This window comes from Chelonia mydas, chromosome 14 (assembly GCF_015237465.2).
Source record: "Chelonia mydas isolate rCheMyd1 chromosome 14, rCheMyd1.pri.v2, whole genome shotgun sequence".
Lineage (NCBI taxonomy): Eukaryota > Metazoa > Chordata > Testudines > Cheloniidae > Chelonia > Chelonia mydas.
Window position 1 is genome coordinate 13,525,252 of NC_051254.2, and position 26,594 is coordinate 13,551,845.

The window sequence follows — 26,594 nt, forward strand, 5'->3', positions numbered from 1 at the left end:
AATCCTTTAGTCTCTGTATGCAATAGGGAAATGACGGCAGGACCCCCTTGCCGGGACTGGAGGAAAGAGAAATGCAGACCGTGTACAGAGGGTGGAGGATGTTTAAACGCTCAGTCACTGTCCCCTTTGGCTTCCAGCCAGTCACTTTTTTTAAAGCCAGTGTTCTAACGTAGTCCAGGGCCGCAGCCTCCTCTGGACTCTGCCAGCTGATCACAATGCACCCCCAATGGCCTTTCAGTCGCATCTGTTAAGATTCTACAGGATCTAAATTTGGAACAGCCCAAAGGAGCAGCCCTTCACTTTCAGCATGTCCCACAGCCTCTCATCAGTTGTGGGAGCGAGATTTTTGGCTTCCATCTGTAGTGTGGTGGCCCTTCCCTGAAGAGCAACCAGACTCTGGCTCAGGGAGTGAGGCCCTGAATTACATTCCAGAATAAGTCAGATCTCTTGCTGTCATCACCACCACCCACACTCTTCCCCAGCCTCGGCCTATTATTTTAATCACTGACAGGATTTCAGGGTTTTTTTTAAAATATTAGAAATCCCTGACATCTTCTTAATAGAGAATACATCTTCTGTGCAGAGACATTCTTGTGGGTAATCAGTCATTAATTCCCTCCCACACCCCCACTATATGATGCACAGAGAGTGGGAGCTTTGAAAGCAGTCCCACGTAAGCCCACTCCAAAGCCAGGCCAAGACCCACGTAAGCAGGTCTACTCATGTTGAACTGGGCCATGGAGCCAAAGGTTCTGCCTCAGGCTACACCAGAGAAGGTAATCTGGGAAGATACCTAACAGCTACCTCCTGGGCCGCTCTGCGTCTCATCGGGATGACCCTCAACTCAGACTTTGTTGCTGTCTGAAAGACTGCCTATCAGGGGAAAGGGAGGAAAGATGGATGCCAGATCATGCTCCTGCCTGGAAATTAGAGCATACACTCCCAGAGCGAGTGGAAAAGAATGCCACCAGAATCCTCTTTCACGAGCTGGCCAACAGAATCCCCCCAGTGGAGATAAATCAAGAGGAATACCATCTGGCTGGTCTGAGACACTGTCTTTTCTTTATCTTCACTTTCCGTTTATGAGGATGTCTGTGTTCTGATGTTATATGGGATACAGTCATATGCCACCTAGACATTATTTTTCACATACCACACTATAAATTATTAAATACATACAAATAAATGCCAAAGCATGGAGGAAAAGAGATCCTTCCTGCCTGACCTGTATGGCTTGGCAGCTTGGGATCTAGATCTATCCCTTTGGCTAAAGAAATGACCTTCTCTTGAGAGCTTATACTCCAATGGAAGGGCACACATTGGGACTCTTAATAGATTTTGTCTTCTGAACAAAGCCAGGCCTTACAAGGGTGTTTTCCCCTGAAAGGAAGATGTACCAAGCTACTTTGGACATCAAAGGAACTCAACCAAGTCTGCAGCTATAGAGCCAAGTGGGATGAAATGGACACCACCACACGACAAGTGGAAGCCAAAAATCTAGTCCCCACACCTGTTAAGAGAAAATGGGACACAATGAAAATGAAGGGCTGCTCCTTGCCCTGCCTGCTCAGCAGAGGACACACACCTTCAGTTCAGTGCTGTAAGGAAATATAAACTCCTCCTTGAGACAACATACTACTCAAACTACTAGCAGATGCTGATAGACACCAAAGGTTGGAGGAAAACAACTCAGCACAAAGAACGGCTACTTATCCTGCATTCGCTGTGGTTCTTTGAGACGGTGTTGGCAGTGTAGATCCCACTGCAGGCATGCATGTGCCCCAAATGTGCAAGATTGGAGTGTTTGCACAGCAGTGTCTGTAGGGGTTGCACAGGTGCCCTGTGCCACCTCATGCTCCCATGCAAGGGCATATAGGGCAGAGTGGCCATGACCCTGCCTCACAAGGCAAAGCCTGGGGTTGCCGAGGCTTCTGAAAAGAGAGGGATGGAGGGTGGGTCATGGGATCTGCACCAACTACATCTCGTGACTGCAAGACAGGTAACTGTTCCTTCTTTGAGCATATATCAATGGGAATCCCACTGTGGTCACTGGCAAAGAGTGTGCCCTTAAGATGATGGAAATGAGGTATCTCAGCTGGATTAGTTGAATAGTGATTGGAGCAATGTTCTCCTGAGGTTGGCATCTTACCTAACAGCTAAGTCCAATGTGTAATGTCTGACAAAGGTCCGTGAGTTACTCCATGCTGTTGCCCTACAGATTTAAGATATTGCCACATTCCTGGAGTAGGTGGAAGATGTCGCTTGAGCTCTGGTGGAGTGAGCCTTTCAGCCTTAACATCCAAAAGGAGAGATACTAGCCAACTAGTAATATATTGAGATGGCCTGTATTATGCTCTGGTATATTCTCTATGATGAACCACCTGACTTTATGAGTGGCTGGCTATGGCTCCGGCTCCAGATAAACAAGGTGCCAGTCTGGATGGGTTTGTTCTGTCAATGTAATAAAGTAAGACTCTGGAGACATGCAAGTTCTTTTTTGGTACAGAACGGGGTTTCAGGAAGAAGATAGGTTGATTAACTAATTAGTTCAAATGGAATTCCAAGACCATCTTCTGGATGAACATAGGATGAGGTTTCAACCCCACCTTGTCTCTGAATAAGTTCACAGGGAAGTTCAGCCATGAGTGCTTGCAGCTCACTGACTTTCCCAGCCAGAATTATGGCAATTAGAAAGACTGCCTGGAGAGTGAGATGGTGTAATGAGCGTTCTGAAAGAACCTCAGAGGAAGGCTCCGTGAGATTCAGGAGGACAATATTGATGTCCCAAGCAAGCATAGGTTCTCTGACCTATAGGTAAACATGTAACAGGCCTTTGAGACACTTTGATCCCGTCGGGTGCAAGACGACTGAGCACAACTGTAAAGGAGGATGGCAAGCTGAAATCGCTGCCAGGTGGATCTTAACAGAGCTGAACAAAAGGCAAAGTGTTTTAAATGCATCAAGTAGTCAAGGATCTTCAACATCAGAACCTGCTCTGGGTCCAGGTTGTGTTGGCTTATCACATTGAGATTCTTTCGTATTTCAAAGGGGGAAAGTCTTTCTTGTAGCTGTCTTCCTACTCTTTATCAGGATTGCCCAAACCTACAAGGAGCAGTCTTTTTCAGTAGTACTCAGCCAGCCAACATCCAGTGACTATCAAGTATCTGACCATGGTTCTGAGATACTGAGGCCAGGCAGTCTGGGAGCTGGTTAGGAGGCTGGATGGGCACCTGCAGTAGGTCTGTCAGCCACAACTGTCTCGACCAGTAAGGAGCTACAAGGATGAGTGTGGCTCTATCCATCATGATCTTGGATACCACCATACAAATCAGTGGGAAGGCATGTAAGAGGCCTTGATTCTATGGCAGAAGAAAGGCTTCTCTTAATGATTCGGGGTTCATACTCCTTCTGCAGCAAAAGTTCTGACACTTGGTGCTATCCTTGATCTGTGATGGGAGTCCCTCATCGATAGAACATTGGCTCTGTGATGAACCTCGGCAGTCATTACTCATGGTTGGTGACAGACTGTCTGCTTAGGTAGTCTGTTAGATTGCTGCTCACTCCCAGGAGATGAAGAGCAACTAGGGTTATCCCGGGATGGTGACACCATGTTCCGAGCTTGATAGCTTCCTGGCAGAGGGGTGATGAGCTGGCACCTCCTTGCTTGTTTACATAGTACATTGCAGATGTGTTGTCTGGCAGGATCTGCACTGTTGGATTTTATAGAACAGTTAGGGATGCCATATAAGGTAGCCGTATGACTCTGATTTCCAGGATGTTTATGTGAAGTCCCATGTCCCTCATATCTGAAGATGGTCAGGTGGGCTCTCCAACTATTCCCGATGCGTCCGTAATCAGTCATCATTCGGGAAGGGCAAGAATGGTAACCACCGTCTCATGTTATTGGAGTTTAGAACATAACATAAGAACGGCCATACTGGGTCAGACCAAAGGTCCATCCAGCCCAGTATCCTGTCTGCCGACAGTGGCCAATGCCAGGCGCCCCAGAGGGAGTGAACCTAACAGGTAATGATCAAGTGATCTCTCTCCTGCCATCCATCTCCACCCTCTGACAAACAGAAGCTAGGGACACCATTCCTTACCCATCCTGGCTAATAGCCATTAATGGACTTAACCTCCATGAATTTATCTAGTTCTCTTTTAAACCCTGTTATAGTCCTAGCCTTCGCAACCTCCTCAGGCAAGGAGTTTCACAGGTTGACTGTGAAAGCCACCAATTGTTGACTGTGGTCAGAGACTCAGAGCCCAAGCCCAGTGGAAAGGGGCAAGGCAGCTTCCGAAGGTCATGGTAGGCTCAAGCATGGCTCTGGTGCAGCTCCTAACATTCCCATCAAACCTGCTGCCATGGGGAGGATGCTGAGTGTATAACGGAGGAGGATGGATGCCTCCTGGCATCTTTCTAAGTGGGCAGTCAGCTCTTACCACTTGTTAACTCTGCAAGTAGAAGGGTGTTCTCTGCCTCTGTTGAGGCTAGTACTTGTAAGGGCTTATGTCAGAAAAGGAATTTATTCAAATACAATGAATCATCTCCGATAATACAGGTGTTACTGTGTGTGCACATATATAATATTAGCAACACTGCATTTAACCAGTCACCCAAGAATCTCAAGGCATGTTGCAAATGTAAGATTATTGATATATTTTCTTCATAATGCCAAAGCCTTTTCTAATGCACAGAGTCCAGCTGCTTTAACGGGGAGGCTGCACGTTTCTGAAGCAAGGTGCCAAGCGGAGATAGACTCTACATCCCAGCTTCCTCTGGATTTGAAAAATGTCCTGAAGGCAGGGCTAAATGGTGTGGGTGCGGCTTTAAGAATTGACACATTTCCACAAAAATATGCCATGGTGACTGACAGACACACCAGGAAATCCAGACAAAGGAGGCAGCAGGGGAAACACAGGCAGAAACACATGGAGACAAACCAACACACAAGGAGAGGGGATGATCAGATGATAGAGGCTAACACAGGGCTAAATCCTGCTCTCTTCACTCAGAGGGTCAATTCCATTGATTCTGATTCCAATGGGACTAGCTGCGGGAGTAAGGGGAATAAGATTTGGGCCCCAGTGAGACACAGGTACATTGAGATGGCCAAAGAGAAATATATTCCAAGATCAACAGAAATGGAGAACACTATAGAAACAGGAGAAAGGGGAGAAGGCAGGTGACTGAATTGTAGCACTTTTACACTGGAATCCTGTCTCTCTCCTGTGTGGGATGATGATTTCATAGCCAGGCAGGGGAGTGCTGCTTTTATCTCCACTAGCAACGTACTACTCCACTGAGGTGGGGAACAGTATTATAAAAGGGGCCCATTTCTGCTTCTTGGCTGGAGAATACCAATTACAGCCTGGCCGATGCTGCAGGGAAGGATGGGGATGCTCCTGCTTAATCGTGGAGGGTTAGGACAAGTCAAGCAGGAAGGTCAGATAAAAGAAAGAGGACAACCTTTCCACAGGCAGGCCATGTTCTGTCAATTTGACCAAATCTTTGGCAGGAATAAACAGGAGAAAAGGCCAAACCAAATCAAAAGATTAAAGCCTCATTAGGTAAACACTGGATTCTAAATCCTAACCTGTCCAAGCTACTTCTGAAGAGCTCCACTGTTGAGAAGTCATAGGAGGAGGCATGGCAAGCAGCTGTGTGGAGGCCTCATGCTGGGAAAAATGAGATCCCAACTCAATCAAAAAAAATCAGAGAGGGGGGAAAAAACCTAGAACTGAAATAGTTACAGAAAAAAAAAAAAACAGAAGGGAGCAAATTCATCCCATTAAACTCTACCAACTTCAATTCAGCTCTACCAGGTAGAAATCTGACACAAGGAGACAGATGAAATTTTTAAAAAGATGGAGTTCTAATGACATTTCTCTGTGTTGGTGTCATGATGGTTGGGTTCTGGAACACTTGGTGCTCTCTCTCCTCATTAGTTTCAGAGACAGAAGGCTGAGAAACAGACTGGCACTGTGCCTTGAGCTATTGGAACTTTTCAGCTCTCTTCCTTAGGCAGAATTTCTCCAGTTTCTTTTAGTCACAACCATTTCTGAGTCTGTGACACCCCTGTGACATTCGGTACCTGGTGGGAACAGCCTACACCCCATGTTCATCCTTATGATTGTGTGGTATCTAAATGCAAAGTTTGTCATGTCAGGTGTCTTCAGAAGGCTCATGATATACTGAGCATTGTTGTCATGGTAATGTTATAGTAATGGTTGTTATAGTAATGTTATAGGTTGTGATTTCATGTATATAGTTATGAGGCTGAAAATGTGTCCTCATGCCTTAAAGCAAGCCCAGGCAAAAACTCCCCAAGAGCAGAGGGGCAGTTCACACCTTATCAGGACATGTATGGGACAAATCCAGCCCAGCCTCACAAGAACAAAGGACGCTGGCCTAGGCAGCAACAAAAGGATCTGTTGGACTCTCGAGTGAGTCACCCCCCTTCCATTGGCCAGTTTGGGACTGCGATGAGGTAATGCTCACCTGACTCTGAAGGGGAGGGGGCAAAGCCAAGAGGGAAGAAAACATGATAAAAGGGAGAGACTTCTGCCATGCTCTCTCTCTCTTCCACCTCCATCTACAGACATCACCACCAAGCGAATGAAGCACTGATCAAAGGGGAGAGCCTGGCTGAAGGGCAACCAGCCAGCCTGTGGTGAGAAGCATCTAAGTTCATAAGGGCATTGAAAGTGTTAAGATCAGCTTAGAATGCGTTTTGCTTTTATTTCATTTGACCAAATCTGACTTATGTTTTGGCTTATAATCACTTAAAATCTATCTTTACAGTTAATAAATCTGTTTATTTATTATACCTGAAGCAGTGTGTTTGTTTTGAAGCATGTCAGAGGCTCCCCTTGGGATAACAAGCCTGGTACATATCAATTTCTTTGTTAAATTGATGAACTCATATAAGCTTGCAGTGTCCAGTGGGCGTAACAGGACACTGCAAGAGGGAGGTTCCTAAGGTTGTGTCTGGGACTGGAGATATTGGCTAGTGTCATTCGGTTGCACAATACAAGGAGAAGCTTACATGCCAAAGGCTGTGCTTGAACAGCCCAGGAGTGGGGGTTCTCACAGCAGAGCAGGGTAAGGCTGGCTCCCTGAGTCAAGGATTGGAGTGACCTAGTAGATCACCGGTCCAGACAACACCAGAGGGGAACGTCACAGTAATGCACTGAACTCTCCCCTATTCAATAATTTTTTGTCGAAATAACAGATGACCTAGGAATGTCTCCCTGGATGGATCTCCAATAGCAAAATGTGAGAAAAGGGCCATCCTGGTCAGGTTTTTTTTAGTCACTTTTGCCAGGTTCAGACAGAAAAGGAGACTATACTGGATCTGCATAAACATGAATATTTATTTCTTTAAAAAGAACAACAACAATGTATTTTTAGACAGAAAATGCTTCACTCCCCCGCTCATGGGCATCCCTCTTTAGCTCTTCAAATAGAAAAACCATATTGCACACCATTGAATCCAGCAGGCCATAGACCTAGAACAGAAAACAATACAAAGACCCTTTTAATGAAAACATGATAGCAAATGTTGGTGAAAGGGATTGACTGAAGCGAAAGCATCTCGCTTATATATACCCCCCCCCCAAACATGGTGCTTGTAACGCTCAAAGAAATATCTGGATTTTATATATTTTTATCCCTAACAGGAGCTGTCTAAACTAAAGGAAAGTGTGTTTAACATTATCTGACATAGAATTAAGTATGATGATCCCTCAAGAATCCGTAAGCATGCTGAAGAAATTCCAGGTCAGAACAGGGGGATGCAGCTGAATACATGATGGAATCATTCCAGCTTGGGGATTTGTTAACACAGCAGCCCATGCTAACATTTGCTGACAATTTGTTCATTAGGTTTTCTTTATCTGATAAAATGCTCAGCTGTGCACCTAGCTTCATGCTAAGCTTAAAAGCAAAGAAGAGGAGACAGCACAGAACAAAAGCAACTGAAAAAAGGTGACAACCACAGGAGAATGAGAAACATGGAAAGATAAGACCAGACTTACTTCAACATAAAGTTTTTCACGGTATTTCTCAAGTACAATGGGATCTACTTGTTCCTGGCGAGATTCTACTTGGTCTGAATCTACGCTATCCAGCAGTGTCAATTCTTTCACCTCCCGTGCGAAACTTGGAGTTCTTACTCTTTTCTCATCTTTCCCTTTCGTCTTCCTGCTGTTTGAACGTTCCTGATCATACACAGAAAGACAGACAAAGGTAGGACCACAGCATCCTTCAAATTGCAGGGCATGCTGCACATCAGAGACAGCAGTTCATTCAAAAGAGAGGAAATCAACTCTTCCACAGGAAGATGGAGGTTTACAAGCCCAATATACACACCCTTGTTATCGGTCACATACTCTCTTAGAAACCAGTTAATCACTTTCCATCTTCTAGATTTCCACCACATACCTCTCTATCTTTTCCTGTTGACTTTGTTGCTCCTTTTTTGTCCTCTTTTTCCTTCCCCCCAGCTGTCTTCTTCTCTTCTTTCTGCAAGGCTTTCCGGTCCTCCTTTCCTCCTTTTACAATCTGCTTCAGATCCACTGCAACCAAAACAATTCCAGTGATCCCAGAGCATTGTTTCAAGATCCAGTACAGAGCTGCAAATCCAATGCCTCTGTGCACTGTAAATACATTATATTACAATGTATTTTCCTCTATCTGATGTTTATGGAAGCATACTGCAAATTAGCATTCGTACAGTACTCTGACTTCTCAGGTATAGTCATATTTAAGGCTGGACATAAGCAGCAATAAATATGCAGCAGGACTAGCATGTAAAGGAGCAATAATGGTAATGTTTTTATTAGTATGGGTGAGAAATAGGCCTAAATGTTAATAGAAATACAAATATGAATGCTAAGCCAACAGATTTCTGTGCCTTTAAGAACCACACTACAAACCAGGGTGAGTACTATACTCTGCACTACTTTTTCTGATAGGTTGCCTCACAAAGGGCTCAGTGCGGGAAGTGCTCAAGCAGTCATTTCAGCTGAAGCTCAGTAAATTACCTGAAATTAAATGGAACTGAAATCCACTTAAAAGGCCCAGTAAAACCTGCTTAAAGGCTGGTGTGCTAAGACTACAAATTTACCTATTTCTTCTGGAACACTTTCTACGGAAGTGTCCTTCTCAGGCATGCCGAGCAGGGATCTCAGCATTAGGGAGCGGCTCACCAGACCTTCAACTGCTTCACGCCACAGCTGGAAACTGAGAAACAAAACGGTCAGTATTTGCCATGGCCAGGAGTTGTGCAGGAGAGCATTCATATGCACATGGGGGATGAGGGGCAGCATAAGGCAGGGTTTTTGCTTCTCCCAGCATCTTGTTCTACCCTGTGCCCATGAACAAAGACACCTTAGCCAGTAAGAGCTATTGTCGCTTCCAACTAACTCAATGTGCTAACATCCAAGGTCTGACAACTGTGCATAGATGGCTTCAGGAGAAATTATTTTATGAAGTTATAGCCCCCATGGCTCTCAATAGTTTGGGAAACAGAGGTCAGCTGGATCCATAAATATTGTGAAATAAGGTTTCTTCCTCTTCAACATGAGTCAATGTGGATCAGACTCCCATCTGCATCTTGGCGTTCCTGTGTCCTTCTGATTTACAGGTGAACAGAAACTTTCAGTGTGTTTACAGCCCTAAAGTAAGAGTCAATGACAGAACATGGGCTACAACAACCTTTTCAAGTACAATGTTAGAGAAAACTGCCTGCCAGGTGAGACCCTCATAAAAGGAAACACAGAATATTCTGCCAGATAACAATCTTGGAGAATGAAAAGATCTCAAGTAATCTCCAAAGCAGCAAGAGATCAATATTCTGGCTTATCTCCAGAGTCAAATGGGATCTACGACTTGGACAGCTGCTATCCCTAAGCTGTAGAAAACCTTGCATGTAGAGGACTGATAGAACTCATATTGCTGGACACACTTGTCTGCTCTCTTCTGGAGTTTGCCAGTGCTACTAAGCGAAGGTATTTGTCGGAAAGGGCTTTTCTCTGCAATGGTAACATACCATGTTTGGTACAGGAGGTCTGACTGAGTTGGCCTCTGTTCAACACAAAGTGCCAATGCCGCCTTATTGAGCTGAGTCAGGGCTGCTTCTCGTTTTTCCTCCTCAGGGATTAACTGCAAAGCCTGATGGGACAGAAAGCCCAGTGAGCAACTCCTCAGCTTCAGAGCCAGAATGAGGACCCTGGGGGTCCAAAAAGGCAGGGAATGGGGAATAAAGCTATAAACGCAACAGACAGGTTTCCAACAGTGCACTGTAGCCAAACTTGCACTGATAAGTTACACCACTCTGGATTCTTAAATCCAAACGAACACCACAGTCAGGGAGAGAATTGGAAAATACCCTGTCTGCACCCTGTTGTGAGCACTAGGCCCCCAAATCCTCTGATGGATAAGGACAACTTTTTAAGCACAAGGATCTGTAAGGGAAACAGAGGGGGCTGGATCATGACCCCACCCCTCATATTCTAAATCCTGGAATAAACAACAAGCACTTCTCCTCCATACTAAAAACTTTAGCTTTCCAACAGCTAAACACTACTGAACACATACAATGTTACCCAATTCTTTTTAATTCATCATACAGGCGCTGCAAAGTCTCCCTTGGGAATCTCTTCACAAAAGCACCCAGGACATGGTCAGCAGTGCTGAAGGATGATTCATTCCCTGCTAGGTTTTCGCTGACACACTCAGTGAATCACACCCTCTCACCTCATTGCAGTGATTTACTCAAACTTCTGATACACACACGACTTCATTCGTTTGGGAGCTGGAACATACCAGACTATTCCCAAACAAGCAAGTCTCAAAGTGGATACACCTCCATTCCTTGCCAACCCATCACAATTTTAACAAGGACAGAGGGGTAGAACCTGTTTAAAATCCTCAAAGGAAAGGTTCCACTCTTGCAGGCTCACTTCCTCCTCCTCCACATTAATCATCTGGCTTAGGATCTCCTCCGCAATACTCTTCTGGCGTGGGATCTCCCCGGTAACACTCTTCTGACATGCAATGTCAATAGCACTCTTCCGGCACCAAATTTCCTGTACAATGCTCTTATGGCCTGAGACTGGCTGCACTACGCTCTTCTGGCGCCAAATCTCCTCTTCCTCTGAAGTTGAGGGAAAATTCATGTTTTGCCTCCACAATTCATGGAGCTCCTTCACCACTTGGTGCTGATAGTGCAACTGTGATAACAGAAAAGGAAAAGATAAATACAGATGTGAGACAAGTCTTACTTTGCAAATAAAACCATCATCTAGCGATTAAACTGACAAGCTAGATGAGTCTATCTTCCTGCTTAGAAACCCTGGGATGCACCACATAGGCCACGGCATCATCATTCCCGAGTACTTATGCTCAATTCAGTGTAGAATATCAAATGGCAAGCTGTACCTCTGGATTCTTTCTGTGGAATAACTCTTCCTCTGTGATATAAGCATCCACAGGAGATGGGACTCGCTCCGGTGTCCGAATTCGATCAAGCAGCTCCTTCAGATTCTCCTTTACTATGACAGCAACTTCTCGCGCAGCCAGCTCACTCTGGGGCACCACAGTAACCAAAATAGATGTGATTCCTTGATCCACATACACACACGAAGAAATTCACACACACACTACTATAAACATACATTAACATATATGATCAGTTATAAGGACACATAAATACACAGATGTATTTACATCCGATACAGTGGTCATTAAAATGATCATACAAACATCTATATTTTACAGATGATGGTATAATTTTAAAATTATTATTTAATTTGACTTTACTCAGTAGGTCATTAAACTCCAGCCATACCAGTAACTAACACTTAAAAAAGGAAAAAAGTAGAAGGATTTTTTTTTTAAAAGCAAGTATTTTAGGACAGACATCATTAGATTTTATACAAGATGCACAAAAATAGATGGAGGTGATGTGGAGTGCTGATGTCACTTCATTTGGAAAACCTGTATAACCACTTAATTAACTAAAACTAGAAAAGAAAAAAACACAAAACACTTTTGGGTGCTAAGTAAGTAACTGATAATCTTACTCTTAGTGACAATTTTATGGCAATAAAAACATTGCAGCACCCACATCATACTATATTCTATATTTACATATTGAGTCTGAAGCTTATATTCCCGCAGCTAACCACTTGGTTACCTCCAATTCATCTCTGAGGCCAGCCAGCATATCCTCATACAAAGCAATGCCCCACAGGGACACCTGTAGGACAGCCCCTCCTAATAACATGGGGTGAGTCCCAAACTCCCAGGACTCACTGAAGATTCCTGCCTTCCCCGACTTGAAAAAGAAGGAAAAGTTTCTAGTTTCCCCAGGCAGAATGACACCTAAGAATAACAGAGAGAGCACATCAGTCACCTGCCTACAAGAGTTCTCTTGTCCTGCAGAATTCCTCTTCCAAATACTTCACAAATCTGCTTATTTTCTGGCGTCAATGTCTGTTTTTCAGCCAGATATCACACCTAATATCGCCATCCATCTTCCAGGTTTACTCCCATTCTGATTGCTGATTGGGGTTTTTTCTCTTCACCCTTCCAATCCCTAATTTGACCTTGATCTCAACACTCTCAGTACACGTTCTGCCCCAATTTTTCAATAGAAAATCATGCGGTTTTAGATATTCTACCCATACAAATTCTGGCTAGGACTCACTTGCTTTCCTCCAACCACTCTTGAAAGGGATCTGTCTCACACATCTCCTCTGGCATTAGTCTGCTCTGGGAGCCCCAGATAGCTGCTTAAGGAGAATCACCACATATGTTTGCTTTGGCAGTGGCCTGACTCAGATAACCCCCTGAACATGTCCACCTCACATGTTTCCTTTGGCATTGGTATAAAGCCCATACGGTAATCTTTAAGAGATCCACATCTCACCTGGTCTGGTGTTAAAGTAAAAATACGGAATCCCTTTCTCCTTAGTTTCTTCAAAGGTAACAGACTGGGCTTGCCTCCGCCAATCATACCATATGGCAGCTGTGCCATCATTGCTTACTGTCAGGCAGGATTCAGCTTTCTCACCCGCCAAAACTTCAAAGGTGACCCGGGCAGCAATGCCAATTTCATCCTGTGTGGAAGAGAGAAAGAAAAAAGGTAACCACAGGATTTGCCTTCCCGTGACCAAATGAAGTGATACTACAGCTGGCTGTTTAAACTATTAGATCCAGCCTGACAGAAAGTTCTGCAAGGCACTGTTTGTCCCTACCCCACCAAGTTGCCACTGTCAGGAGGTGGACTGAGGCGGAACAGAAACACAAACAAAACTGCCTGTCTCCGTTTCTAGATCCCTCCAAAGCAAGTACAAGTTTAGCAACCACTTTATGATATCCAGAATAACCCCTGCTGGTTACACTCAATACACAGCTATGACTTAGGAAAGAAAGAAAACTTAGCCTTATCATATTTCAAAACAATTGCAATTTTACCCTATGAGAAGTGGTGCTATTGATCCAACGAGCTGGCTCTCCACAAAACTGCAAAGATGGACCTAATACTGGTTCTGGAACCACATCTGGATAATCTTCTAAGGGATCACTGCTAAACAAAGCAAAGGCCAATATTCTCTTGGGACTGTTCAAGCAAGTTATTATCAAGCACTGGGGAACAGAGTGGTTGTTTAGAACACCCACATTAACCAAGAAACAGAGGGTTCATTTCTGATTAACCATTTCATCTGTAGGGTTCAACTGTGGCCAACAGACTGAAAACTCATCAAATCACAGAGTCCTCTGATTACAGACAGTGTCATTGGACTACAGCTTCGAGGGTGGGTGCAGGAACTCCAAACATAGACTGATATTGTCACCACAAAGAATGGGCAGGATGGAACTCATGCTGATGAAATGGACAGGGACACCTGCCTAAGGAAGGCTGGGGACAGATCACTAAATGAAGAGGCAATATCCACCAAAGAATGGACCAAAGGTAATGCCCACCATGGGCAGAAAAAGATATCAGAGGAAGATGGAAGACTGAAGACACCAGAAGGAGATGCACAGCCTGGAATAACTAGGGGCAGATTCTCCACCCTGCCTAACCTAGGGCACACTGAGTGGAAAGGGGGTGGGTCACAAGAAGTTGGTTTCAGCTTCTTGATCCTCAGCCACGAGGCCCCACTGCTAGTTCATAGTCATACAGGAGCACCTCTAACTTTGCCAGTGGAGAACTGACCATAGCAGGGCTTCACTCCACCATATCTCCTCCTCCTCCTCTTTCCACCTCTGCTGCACCCTGGAACACTGTCAACATGGCCCCTTACAACGGGATAAGGAGGACATTTGGTATTGGAGGCAGTGGAGCTACCTCCATCAGGTTTCCAACAGTGGAGAATTTCCCCTGCACAGGGGGAGTTCTCTACTAGCTATCTCTGGCTTTCTTAAGGCCACTTCCCTATCCTCTGTGTAGAACCTGGCCCATTCTGGATAAGGACAAGTGAGAAATCCTCAAAGACTGTTGGTCAGTATCCACAATTCCTTATCACTATCATCAAACATAACTTACAGGCTCTCTCTCTCTTCAGTGGTGCCTTCCTTATTTTCCTGGCACAGCGGGAAATACAGTGCTGAGACAGAAGTGAAAGGTTGCCCTTTACCAATAACTTCCAGGCCATCTAGGTCCTTGACAAAAGGTAATAGACACAAAAAAGGATAAAGGACATCTGTTAGTTTTTCTCCTTACCCAGAAGTCAGACTAAGTTAAGCTAGACTATAGTATATCCTTTGATAAGGAAGGAGAGAAGCACAGTATGCTGCCTTAAAATACAGTGCCTTGTGCTTAGGAGAGGTCTTACAGGGTGATTAAAATCCAGCTCCTCTAGGATGGATTTTAACTCCTGTCGTCGATACTTCAGGAAGAGACTCTTATCCCAGGTGAGACGGAAAGGGGACTCCTTTGCAGATCTGGAACCTGTGGAATTAATCACATGTGAGCTCAGTGTTTACACACCACATGCCTATTGATTTCACTTTCTCCCCGACCACTGATCTTGCAACAGTCCAATCTCTGAGACACACAGTTCCATCAGAGTAAGCTTAATCTTAGGAGTATCCTGGCAGTGTCACCTAGGGCTACGGTAGTGCAGCCTTCCACTTGGCAGGTCCCTCCATGTGATCACTAGATGCTCGACAGTGTAAGCTGCTTCACATCAATCCCCTCCCACTGCCAGAAGGGACCCTAGCAATACGAGCTTCCTTGCAGCAATTTAAAACTACTGGATAGTTAATCTTTGCTGTTCCACACACCTCCCCGTTAATGTTGTGCCTCCACCCATTTCCTCACCCATCTCCGTCCTGACACTCTGAGGTTTCCCTACATGAGTGACAGGCTCTGGGTAGCCTCGCTCTCTCTGGGTCAATGTCATCATCAGACCAGTGAGTTCATCTCCAATACACTCAGGCTGGCTCCAGAACTCACTTCCTACATGGTAGCCCTAGGGAGGAAAAAGAAGGTCACCACCATGCAATGATAATCTGCCTCTCATTCTCACAAGAACTAAGCAGAAGGCATCACATGTTGTTTATAAGAAGATTTAACCAATTATGACCTCTCCTCAATCCAAATGGACACTCTGACCGAAAGAAAGATCAAATGATATTAACACAATATAGTCCCATTGATGTGAATCCTTTTTTAGTGCTGTAAATACACAGCAAATGACTCCCTTGATTTAGCCCAGGTGCATTTCCCTTCAGAGCACCTTCCGAATGGGAACCTCGGCCATCTAGCCCTGATGCCATTAGATCTTTGTTGCCTGGTAATAGTAATTTCTGGCACATGACCATGCCATCTCCCCAGCCTCTGCTGCTCCTTAGTAGGAGGCTCACTGCATGGCACTGCCCTACGCACTAAAGCTCTTTAGCAAGGAGCCCACAAGAGCAGCATCCGTTAGATCTAGCCAATACTTGTTACACCACCACCATTTTTAAATCAAATGATGTTTCTCTTTGAAATAACTGAAAGCTCTGTAATTCATTTCGGACCTGCAGTGGATGTGGTAGATGCCTAAAGATGGCTCCTCAATGCCAGTCCCAACAGTATTATTCATGACACTAACATCCTAGTCCAAATGGCCTCCCCTTTCACAAGACCAGAATAATCAGGACTCTGAAGAAGCGGGGCTCTCACTTTCCCATAGTGCAGAGCAGGGAGGCTCCGGTCGATAAGATACCGCTCTTCCTGGACTCGTCTGTAATCCTCTGAGAGATTCATCAGCAGTTCATTTTCTGGTTTCCGAAGAAACTCTAAAAACAAGCAAAACAGAATCACCTCTTTTACCAACCAGAATCTCCAGAAAATCAGCCTCACTCCTTCCAGCTAGCTCCCTCTCCAGCATGGTAACTCTCTTCCAGTCACCACCCCCTCCCCCAAATCTGCCTCACTGCTACTTCCAGCCACAGCCGTACAAGCCATCAAGGCCATCCTCACAGCCTGAATGTGCTGAACCATCTCACCCAGCACTACTGGAGTCTGGGGAGCACTGAAAATGTGTGGATAATTGCACAGCAATACAATTTCGCAAATCAGCCAGGCCTTGGTTTGCCAGGGACAGTAATAACTTACTGTGATGGTGTTTGGTTCACACAGTCTTACGTGGCGTTCCACACAATTATGTTGTTCCAGCTTTACTCACTACTCAGAACTCTCTGCTGCTTCTTCCTGAGTGCCACATTATGATGCCAGTTCTGGAGGGCCCTGTGCTGTGATGGTGGGGCCCAGAGAGACTTTCTCTTCTTCCCTTCCCCATGTTTCTCTCTGTACTTCTCTAAAGCTGCCACTGTACCATCCAGATCTGAGTCTGCAATCAGCTCAGCTAACTGAACAGAAATTAAAATGTTAGATTAGCCTATCCATCCAGGCACAGGCACCACAAAACAAATGGGGCAAAGGGGTAAAGAAAAGAATGTTCTGGATTGGCACTATCTCTATGCAATCAATTCTGGATCAACAGTTTCTGGCATTCACAGCATCACTCGCAGACTGTGTCAGACTATACTACATTGAGTAGTCAGACATAAGGAATGAAACTGTCTCATCACCTCACTTCTTGTGCTACTCAGTACTGGTGCTCTCAGCAGAACTGCTGAAGGAACTGGAGCCTGGAACTCTCCAATGCCTCTTACTGTGAGACTCTTCTCCAGACAGGACTTAGTAGGCCTGGCATTGCAGCTACTCTGCAAGCAATTTCCCCCCATATGGGCAAACCATGTCTCATGCCAGAGAATTTTCTGAAGCATTTTCAATTAAACCTAAGTCTACTGCATTCACTACTAGAATTGTGTGAACAACAGATTTTTCGGTTCACTAGCCAAACAAAAAAAATCATTTTGGATTGACCCAAAACTTTTTTCCCCCCAGTTTCCGTGGTAGTGGTGCCCCCAATAACCCCATGGCCATACTCACCTGGGATGCAGGAAACCCAGGTTCCAATCCCTGCTCTGGACTAGGGACCTGAACCAAGGAGTTCCTGCTCCTAGGTGAGTGCCCTAACCACCAGGCTATAGAATCTTACTTCTCTCTCTTTCTGACCCAACGAATATTTCACGAAAAATGGAAAGCTTTAACAGAAAAGACACAGACTTCCCCAGAACACCCAATAGCTTGGTAGCTAGAGCACTCACCTGGGAGGGCAGATACCCGAGTTCAAGTTTCTGCACCAAAGCAGGAATTTGAACCTGGGTCTTCCACATCCATACTGAGTGCCCCAACCAGTGGACTATTGGGCATAAGGGGGGCACCATCACCACCTCCTCCTCAGTTTTGTGAATGCCACATAAATCCCCTTGTGAATGTAGCCAGAAAGAAATTTGGGGTTGAAATTGACAAGTTTGCAAATAGTTTTGGAACAATTGGAAGTCTGTTTTTCAGTGAATAAACTATTCATGCAAAAAAATTCATCCAACACTACTCACACTCTACTTCTAGGACAGCATTTGATGGCAGCCATTTCACAACTTTATAAACCAACCTCAGCATTTCCTCTAGCTAAAGCTTCTCTCTTGAATTCCTGGAGACTTCCTAAGATGCTGTGGGGGAGAATTTGTTCACAATTACCAACAAAGGGTTCTTCTGGCCCTACAATAAAGCAAGACAGACTGTGAGATCACAGAGTGCTCCTCATCAAACATAGTGGACAGAAATAGAAACTGAGACCACAAGAATTTCAGATTCATTTCTGGACTCTCAAAGGTCTAGCCACAGGTAGTTCTAGCAAAAACAAGAGTAACAGGTAAGAGCTGAAGTTTAACCCTACCAGAATAACTCAGTGGTCTCTTAGATGCAGCAGTAACAGCAGGATATGCTACCAGGAGTTGTGCCTTCTTCCCAGCCTCTTGGGGTTTGTGTCTTCGAATGAGGAACTTCCTGGTAATAGGAGTTTTCTCCCTTTCTTGGGGAAGGCGTGGAGTATGGAGCTACAGAAACAGAATACACAGTCTCAATGAGGTTAGGTACAGCACTGCCTCTTCTCCACCCTTCTGATCTTGCTGGGGAGGTCCTGGAAGTAAAGAACTCACCAAGATCTGTCACCACACTTCTGGTCCTTCTCATGAAGGTGTGGTGTATGGAGCTACAGTTATCAGATTAAGTAACATCCTTACTATCTTGACTCTGCTGCTTTGATGGGGCAGGGAATTAACTCTGGGTGGCCTCCCCCAAGAATTTTCTGCACCATAGCTTACTGACAGGTGCTACCTCTTAAGTAGTTTAGTTTGGGTTTCATAAAGGTGCTATTTTTTTTTCAAAACCATAGAAATCTTAAAAGAAAAAAAAAGTTGGAAATGTGATTCTGAACACACCAGATGGTTCATCCTGACATTTAAGATCTTTGTATAAAATTAATCCTCCACTTTCAGCAGCTAAAAAGAGTAGCTAAAAATTCTGATGATTTGACAGACCATCAGAAGTAGTACAGCGACAAGTGGAACAAAAGCAAAGCTCCTATAGTTTGTTTTGATGAGACCCTCCCCAAACCCCCATTCAGGATAAAGGGAAAGTTTCAGTGAAGGCAGCTACTCCCTGTGACAAGGGACACAAGATTTTATACCCACCTTCTCTAGATCTTCCACCTTGATTGCCAGAGCCTGGATTTCATCTCCTTGCAGAACAGAGCTGACAGGCTCGGGCTCCTCTTGAACTGGTGGGGAGGGCTGCTCAAATGTCTTCACTCTCTTCTTATCTGAAGCACAAGCAAAGAAGTAAAAACACATTGTCTTCCTCTCCCAGGGAAACCTTCTTTCTTTCAGTCAATTGAGAAAGCCTTAAACGCAGTACCAGTCTTCAAGGTGTATGGAAAACTAGAACTCAGTATCGCCTGTGCTCAGCACATCATGGTATCCACATGATTTGAACATGGACAGTGGGTTTCATCTGCCCCATTCCCCTCACCCTGGCTTAGACACAATGCGATACGTTTTCAAGTAGTACATTTCCAGCAGGCAACAACCTAGAATGGAAACAAAGAACTTTTACAAAAGTTTCCTATTTCAAATGGAAATAGAGAACTTTAACACAGTTACTCACTCAACTACATGATAGTCCTTAAACAAAAACTGTATCATGTGTGCAAAAATATCAGATTTGTATATTCAGGGAGATGTTTTTGCAGCTCATAAATACATATTGATCATCAAAGCTTTGATAATTTGATCTGCTTATATCCTGAGTTGTGGCATTCTCCTCATTACTTTGTGATGTTATATCTTCTTTGTCTCTCCTTTTGGTCTTAGATTGTAAATTTTTCAGGGTAAGAACTACCTTTTTATTATGTGCTTGACAGCACCTAACACAACAGACCCTGGTTGGGGCACCTCAATGTCACCACAATTCAATAAGAAATAATCCTAGCTTTAAAAGGCTTTCCCTACCTTTCACTCAAAGCAACAAAAGTTTCTCCAACCAGAAAGAAAATCAGTAGTAAGAGTCAACCAAATTTTATTGATTTTTGAGATCGGTATGTTAACATAATTAGGAATATGCAGTATTATATTTCAATCCCTTTCAAACATTAAAAACAATATCAGGGTGAAACCTCCTTCTAATTTTATGTAATACATATTTTGAAAACATATGAGATCACTGCACTTCTCAGAGGCAGATTTAGCAGTCTTCTCACTGACTATAATTGGTATTTGAAAATCATTCTCCCTAGGACTCCAATATTTAACTGGGTAAGTGGATTAAATATGGATCTAATGTGCATCAGTGATAAATCAATTGCATGTATACTGAGGGTAGGGCTAGCCAAGCCATCCAGACCTGCCCGATTATTTCTGCAATCTCATTGGAGGCACATATGTTCCTTTTCTGTCGCCTGCTGAAAATATTAAAGCATGTCTTACCATGCACCCAATTAGACATACTGGAGCTGCTGCTGCATCTCCAACAGAGGTGCAGCTTTTGGAAAACTTAACCTGCTGGGTTCTGCCTTCCTCTTAAAAAAAACAAACAAAAAAAAACAACCGCCTGATAAAAGTCTGGACAAGGGCAGGCGGGGATGAGATTTTCTCCTATAAAGTTAACGCACAGTAGGTAGCTAGTAACAGTATCAGAACCATTGACTATCATGTTCGGCGTGTGGCCCTCGCAGTGCTGTTAAAGCAAGACCAGCTTCACTTGGATACCCGTCAGGTCCAAGGCAGGATAGTCAAGGCAATGCAAGGTCCACTCAGACACTCCGTCACCATTTTGTGCTGGCGGTGGTGATAGCGGGCAATGGGAATGTTGCCAGGGCTCCCAGCTTGTCCCAGGGGATCTCTGGCTACACTACCTGGGAGATGGCAGGATGGGCAACCTCCCAATGTGTTAGGTGGTGCCAGAGCCCTGCCCCAGTGACTGCCTGGCAGCAATACCAATGCCTCTCAGCTGTATGCCAGCAGGGCTCTGGAGCTGGTGCCAGTGCTGTGCCCTGTCAGAGCCTTCCCCCGTCACTGTGCCTGGGCGGGTGGGGTCCCTGCAGTGGTGTCTGGACCGTTTCTCTGTGCCTGGGAGGAGTCCCCAGGCCCCCTCACTGTGCTCGGAGGAGGGGGGGCTCTCTGTGCATGGGGGGGGAGTCCCCGGACCCCCTCACTGTGCCCGGAGGAGGGGGGCTCTCTGTGCATGGGGGGGAGTCCCCGGGCCCCCTCACTGTGCCCGGAGGAGGGGAGCTCTCTGTGCATGGGGGGGGGGGGGAGTCCCCGGGCCCCCTCACTGTGCCCGGAGGAGGGGGGCTCTCTGTGCATGGGGGGGGGAGTCCCCGGGCCCCCTCACTGTGCCCGGAGGAGGGGGGGGGGGTCTTTGTGCATGGGGGGGAGTCCCCGGGCCCCCTCACTGTGCCCGGAGGAGGGGGGGCTCTCTGCGCATGGGGGGGGGAGCCCCCTGGCCCCCTCACTGTGCCCAGAGGAGGGGGGGCTCTCTGCCATGGGGGGCGGGGGGGGAGTCCCCTGGCCCCCTCACTGTGCCCGGAGGAGGGGGGGGCTCTCTGCACATGGGGTGGGGGGGGAGTCCCCTGGCCCCCTCACTGTGCCCGGAGGAGGGGGGGTCTCTGCACATGGGGGGGGAGTCCCCGGGCCCCCTCACTGTGTCCAGAGGAGGGGGGGTCTCTGCACATGGGGGGGGGGAGTCCCCGGGCCCCCTCACTGTGTCCAGAGGAGGGGGGGTCTCTGCACATGGGGGGGGGAGTCCCCAGGCCCCCTCACTGTGCCCGGAGGAGGGAGGGGGGATCTCTGTGCGGGGGGGGAGTCCCCGGGCCCCCTCACTGTGCCCGGAGGAGGGAGGGGGGATCTCTGTGCGGGGGGGGGAGTCCCCGGGCCCCCTCACTGTGCCCGGAGGAGGGGGGCCCTGCAGCAGTGCCGGGGGGGGGGGGGAGGGAGGGCGCCGCAGGGCTGCCGGTCCCAGCGCCCTGCCCCTACCCTGGGGGGTTTTGGTCCGGGCGTCCTTCTTGCTCGACTTGTTGATGGTCTCGGACACGGCGATGACCGAGGGGACCCTACGGCCGCCCCGAGGCTCCTTCTTTAGGCTCTGAGGCGGCGGCGCCGCCGGCGACTGCATCCCGCAGCGCACGGCCCGGGCGGGCAACAGGCTCGGGCCTGTCTCCCTGGCAACCCCTCCGCCTCCAGCACAGCGCCTCCAGCACCGCCCCCTCCGCGCCAGCCACAGCGCCTGCGCGCGTTCCTCGGGAGACAAGCTCCGCCTCCCGCACGCCTTGGTCCGGGGAAGCGGAGGGGAGTGACGACTCCCCGGAATCGTCACCACACGCCGGGCTGCCCTTGTGCGCATGCGCGAGCCACTCGGACGGGAGAGCCGGTTGACTCTGCGCGTGCGCAGTTTCAGTCTCAGACGTGCTTGCAGTTGGCTAAGCCCTGTGTTGCCCATAGGTCACAAGGGCAATGGGGGTGCTGGGGGGCAAGGGGAGGGGAGGGTGCTCTGGGACAATTAAAGAGGCAGCGTTGCATTGTGAGGGTTGGTGCCCGTGCTTTGCCCCTATGTCCTTCAGCAGCCACCAGCAGTGCCTGCATCTTCCTCCTCCCCTGCCCTCCTGCCTTCTCTGGGGCAACTCTTCAGCTCCTCCCGCTGGTGCCTCCAGCCCACTGGGGCTTTCTGCAGCGTTGTGATACCTTCCCTTCAGGGCAAATGCCTCTCAGCAAGGCAGCTTCCCCAACCCACACGAGGCTGAACCTCCCCTCAACGGGGGTTATTGCAGTGATGGCAAAGCAGCACAAAACGGAGAAGGGTCTGAACCAGACCCAGTCACTGGGGAGATAGGGCCCACAGCCCTGGTGCCCGTCAATCTTCGCGTCCCCTTTGACTCTGCAATAGTTCCACAGCCCCTAGACAGTCCATCCACGGTTTCTTCTGGGCCACAGAGGAATGTTCCAGTTCTTGGCAGCCCATCCACGCTCTCTCGTGCGCTCCAAAGGAGCATTCTGCTCGCTCCCATTTCAAAAGGAACTCCCCTCTCGCCTTCTTTGCCCTTCAAACAGGAAGCCAACGTCTAGTCACAGGAACTCCCAGCACAGAATGCTATGTCCCCGCTTGGCAAGCTCTATCTGCAGACACTTTCTTACCAGGGTTACACACATCCTTTCTTATAGCAGCAACGTGATGCAGCCACCACTCTTCAGTTAGCTGAAACACGGTCAATAGCATCCCCTCATGCCACACCTCAGCTATCGGAACTGTGACTACTACTCTGTGGTCTTAGGCCTACTATCACACATCTGAGGACAAGCTAAGAAACTAGAGAAAAAACCTGCAACACATCTTATTTCTACGGGACGGAGGGACAAAAAAATGTCCAGGGTGGGGGCAGTCCACCTCATGTCCCCCCCTTGGCTATGGGGCTGGATCGCCAACATGCAATGCTTTTTGCTTTCTTCAAGACGGTGCAATGCATGCTGGGACTTAGCCTTTCTGTGGGCTGCCCTCCCAAAGCCTGCCCCTCCCCCCCACATTAAAGATGGGGCATTGTATTCTGGGACCTGTCCTCTCCCTAGTTTTAAAGTGCTGCTTGGCTCTTAACTGATCATTCCATGCTGAGATCTTCCAGAACTGTGGGATGCACAGCACCCTCCATAATAAAGTGCCACCTGGCTCACATGGAAGCACTGCATGCTTGGCCCAGTAATTTCCCTAGGCCCGACCCTATATTTAAAGATGAGGGCTATCAAAAGAGCAGATTGAAGAATTCCTGTGAGCTGGATTTGACTCACCTCTTCTTAATAGAAGCATAGTTCTTCACCATACAATTAGATGTAGATCTTTTGTGCCTATTTTCATCCATTTTGGGCCATGCTTTAGCTCCAAATTTACCTCTCCTCAATCCACGATAACAAGGTGCTCTTAGTGCTTTATGTTAAGAGATAAGAAATACTGATTTTTCAAACCAAGGTGTCATAAAAATAAAGGGAAGGGTAACCACCTTTCTGTATATAGTGCTATAAAATCCCTCCTGGCCAGAGGCAAAACCCTTTCACCTGTAAAGGGTTAAGAAGCTAAGATAACCTTGCTGGCACCTGACCAAAATGACCAATGAGGAGACAAGATACTTTCAAATCGGGGGGAAGACGACAAAGGGTTCGTCTGTCTGTGTGATGCTTTTGCTGGGAACAGATCAGGAATGCAGTCTCAGAACTTCCGTTAGTTAGTAAAGAATCTAGCTAGAAATGCGTTAGATTTCCTTTTGTTTAATGGCTGGTGAAATAAGCTGTGCTGGATGGAATGTATATTCCTGTTTTTGTGTCTTTTTATAACTTAAGGTTTTGCCTAGAGGGATTCTCTATATTTTGAATCTGGTTACCCTGTAAGGTATTTACCATCCTGATTTTACAGAGGTGATTCTTTTACCTTTTCTTTAATTAAAATTCTTCTTTTAAGAACCTGATTGATTTTTCATTGTTCTTAAGATCCAAGGGTTTGGGTCTGTGTTCACCTGTACAAATTGGTGAGGATTTTTATCAAGCCTTCCCCAAGAAAGAGGGTGTAGGGCTGGGGGGGGGGGGATATTTTGGGGGAAGACATCTCCAAGTGGGCTCTTTCCCTGTTCTTTGTTTAACACGCTTGGTGGTGGCAGCATACGGTTCAAGGACAAGGCAAAGTTTGTAGCTTGGGGAAGTTTTTAACCTAAGCTGGTAAAAATAAGCTTAAGGGGTCTTTCATGCAGCTCCCCACATCTGTACTTTAGAGTTCAGAGTGGGGAAGGAACCTTGACACAAGGTGATATCAAACTTTACACAAATTAAATGAATGGCACATTGTTTCTTCTCCTGCTTCCTCGTCTGCTATTTATTGATGTGCCTTTTTAATATTTCCATCTTCTTCATTGTACATTTTAAAGGCCTGGGTCACAGATTTGGCTTTTGAGAGCTTTGCATTCATTATACCTTACTTCCAGCACCATTTGGTAACCAAAAACATAATTGCTTTAGTTTGTCTCATCACAGTGTCTTGCAACGTGGTGCTTTCCAACATTGAGCAACAGATTTAAGATAAAGCAATATGATTACAGCAAATTCTTGGGAGGTATTGATCATGTGTCCTGGGGTTCTCTGACTAATTAATTTGGCAATGAGCATCCCATCAATAGGCATCATTTCTGACAAATTAAAGGAGAATACAAAGCCCAATCCTGTAAAGTGTTGAACACTATAGTCTCCCCAATTCCCATTGAAGTCAACAACACAAGCTGCTTAGCAATCCACAGGAGCCAGGCCTTAGTTCATAAAACCTTTCCTGTTGGAAAACTTGTCTTCACCACAGCAGGTTTTGACACTGTCACCCCATGTTAATTTCATTTGCGAGGATGTGAGTAATAAAGAGGCGTTCCTAGACTGAATGCCTTCAGGATATTTGGATCTTCTGCTTCTCCTCAAAGAAATCCCAGTTCTGATGCAAATGGGCACACTGTCTGGCTACTTGGCTGATGAGCACGAACAGAAGACGAGATACTTGATATTCTCAAAATGGTGGGTGCAAAACCCTGCCTCATGACAACAGCTCAAGAAGATGACTGGAGGAAGTGTCCCCTTCTGAATATTTGTTTGCAATTTATTGCATGAAACAGAGCTGCTGGTGTGGATTACTCCACCTTCCAAAAAGCAGGGAATGCTGCCAGAGATCAATGCAAAATGCCTTTGCACGCATTTCTGTGCTACCAGGTCATGGCCAAAGCAAGTTACAACAGGAAGCTTGCTGCTCATTCCAAAGATATTTGTTTTCAGCCCAAGGCACCTAAACTGCCCAAAGAGGAGCTACGTTGGCAGCTTGCTGGAAGCCCAAGGGCCCACCAATGAATCAGATGGCATCAACCCTTCTTTATAAATTTAGCGGTCCAGCCAAGAGTGATTACAGGTCCCAGCATGCACCATGTGCTTGTCAGACAGAAGGATCCTCTCACCTGCCCTGCTCAGGATCATCATGACAGACAGATATCGTAAAAGATTCTCCAGGCAAGTACATTCCTCTGGCTCATGGGCCCATCCCTGTTTTGCTCCTGGCACAGCCATGTGATCAGACAAGGCATGCGGATGTGGAGCAAACACCTGGAGGAAAAGAGCAGGCTGAGGCTTAGGCTCAGTGATGAGCACAGCGTGGTTGTGATGGACCTTATGTGACTTATCTGCTTGGTCAGGTGAAGCTGTCTACACCTGAGAAGGATGGGACAAATGTGCCATGTATGCCTTCCAGTAGGTACCGATGCTGCTTTCTGCTCAGTTTGAAATTTCCTAAGGTAACAGCTGTAGTGCACCAGTTACAGCCCTTGAGTGAAACTAGGAAAGTCTTCAGGGGATTCACGCCTCTCAGTGCCATCACTACCACCCACCTGTATGTGCAAATTCTGGCCTTGCATCTCCCTACACCCAGAGCTTCAGGTCAAAGGCACTGAGCACTGCAGAATTATTTCTCTGCAGCCCAGGCTCAGGAAGAGTCCATGTTACCTCTTCAAAAATGTCCAGTAACAAATCTTCAGCAACTAGCCCAAATGGGGATTTCCTGGATTAGGCTAAAAAGGGAACGCAAAGATTTATAGTAGGGAAACAGAAGCAAGTTCTCCTATATTTACCT

General features: G+C 46.5%; 1 protein-coding gene across 3 annotated transcripts; it reads right to left on the bottom strand.

The window, feature by feature from the left end:
- Positions 1-7,359: 7,359 nt before the first annotated feature.
- LOC102938512 (MYCBP associated protein) lies at positions 7,360-22,228 on the bottom strand. Of its 3 annotated transcripts, none has more exons than XM_037914336.2 (19): positions 21,944-22,228; positions 19,106-19,233; positions 18,310-18,469; positions 18,025-18,131; positions 16,690-16,873; positions 16,185-16,300; positions 15,339-15,489; positions 14,851-14,966; positions 14,562-14,677; positions 13,487-13,598; positions 12,939-13,128; positions 12,204-12,391; positions 11,447-11,593; positions 10,924-11,238; positions 10,056-10,177; positions 9,132-9,247; positions 8,447-8,580; positions 8,041-8,223; positions 7,360-7,512 (listed from the first exon to the last, which is right to left on the bottom strand). In XM_037914336.2, the coding sequence occupies exons 1-19, from the start codon at positions 22,080-22,082 to the stop codon at positions 7,411-7,413; spliced, it is 2,826 nt and encodes a 941-aa protein (XP_037770264.1). In that variant the 5' UTR covers positions 22,083-22,228; the 3' UTR covers positions 7,360-7,410. The 3 variants fall into 3 exon arrangements, with proteins under 3 accessions (XP_037770264.1, XP_037770265.1, XP_037770266.1); XM_037914337.2 differs by having other exon boundaries at positions 13,487-13,595; positions 21,944-22,177; XM_037914338.2 differs by having other exon boundaries at positions 19,106-19,500; positions 21,944-22,080.
- Positions 22,229-26,594: the final 4,366 nt, after the last annotated feature.

Coding starts and splice junctions, on each gene's coding strand:
- LOC102938512 (XM_037914336.2), bottom strand. CDS start 22,082: ATGCAGTCGCCGGCGGCGCCGCCGCCTCAGAGCCTAAAGAAGGAGCCT. Junction 9,248..10,055: donor GACCTCCTGTACCAAACATG/GTATGTTACCAT, acceptor TTTGTTTCTCAG/TTTCCAGCTGTGGCGTGAAG. Junction 8,224..8,446: donor CAACAGGAAAAGATAGAGAG/GTATGTGGTGGA, acceptor GTGTATGATCAG/GAACGTTCAAACAGCAGGAA.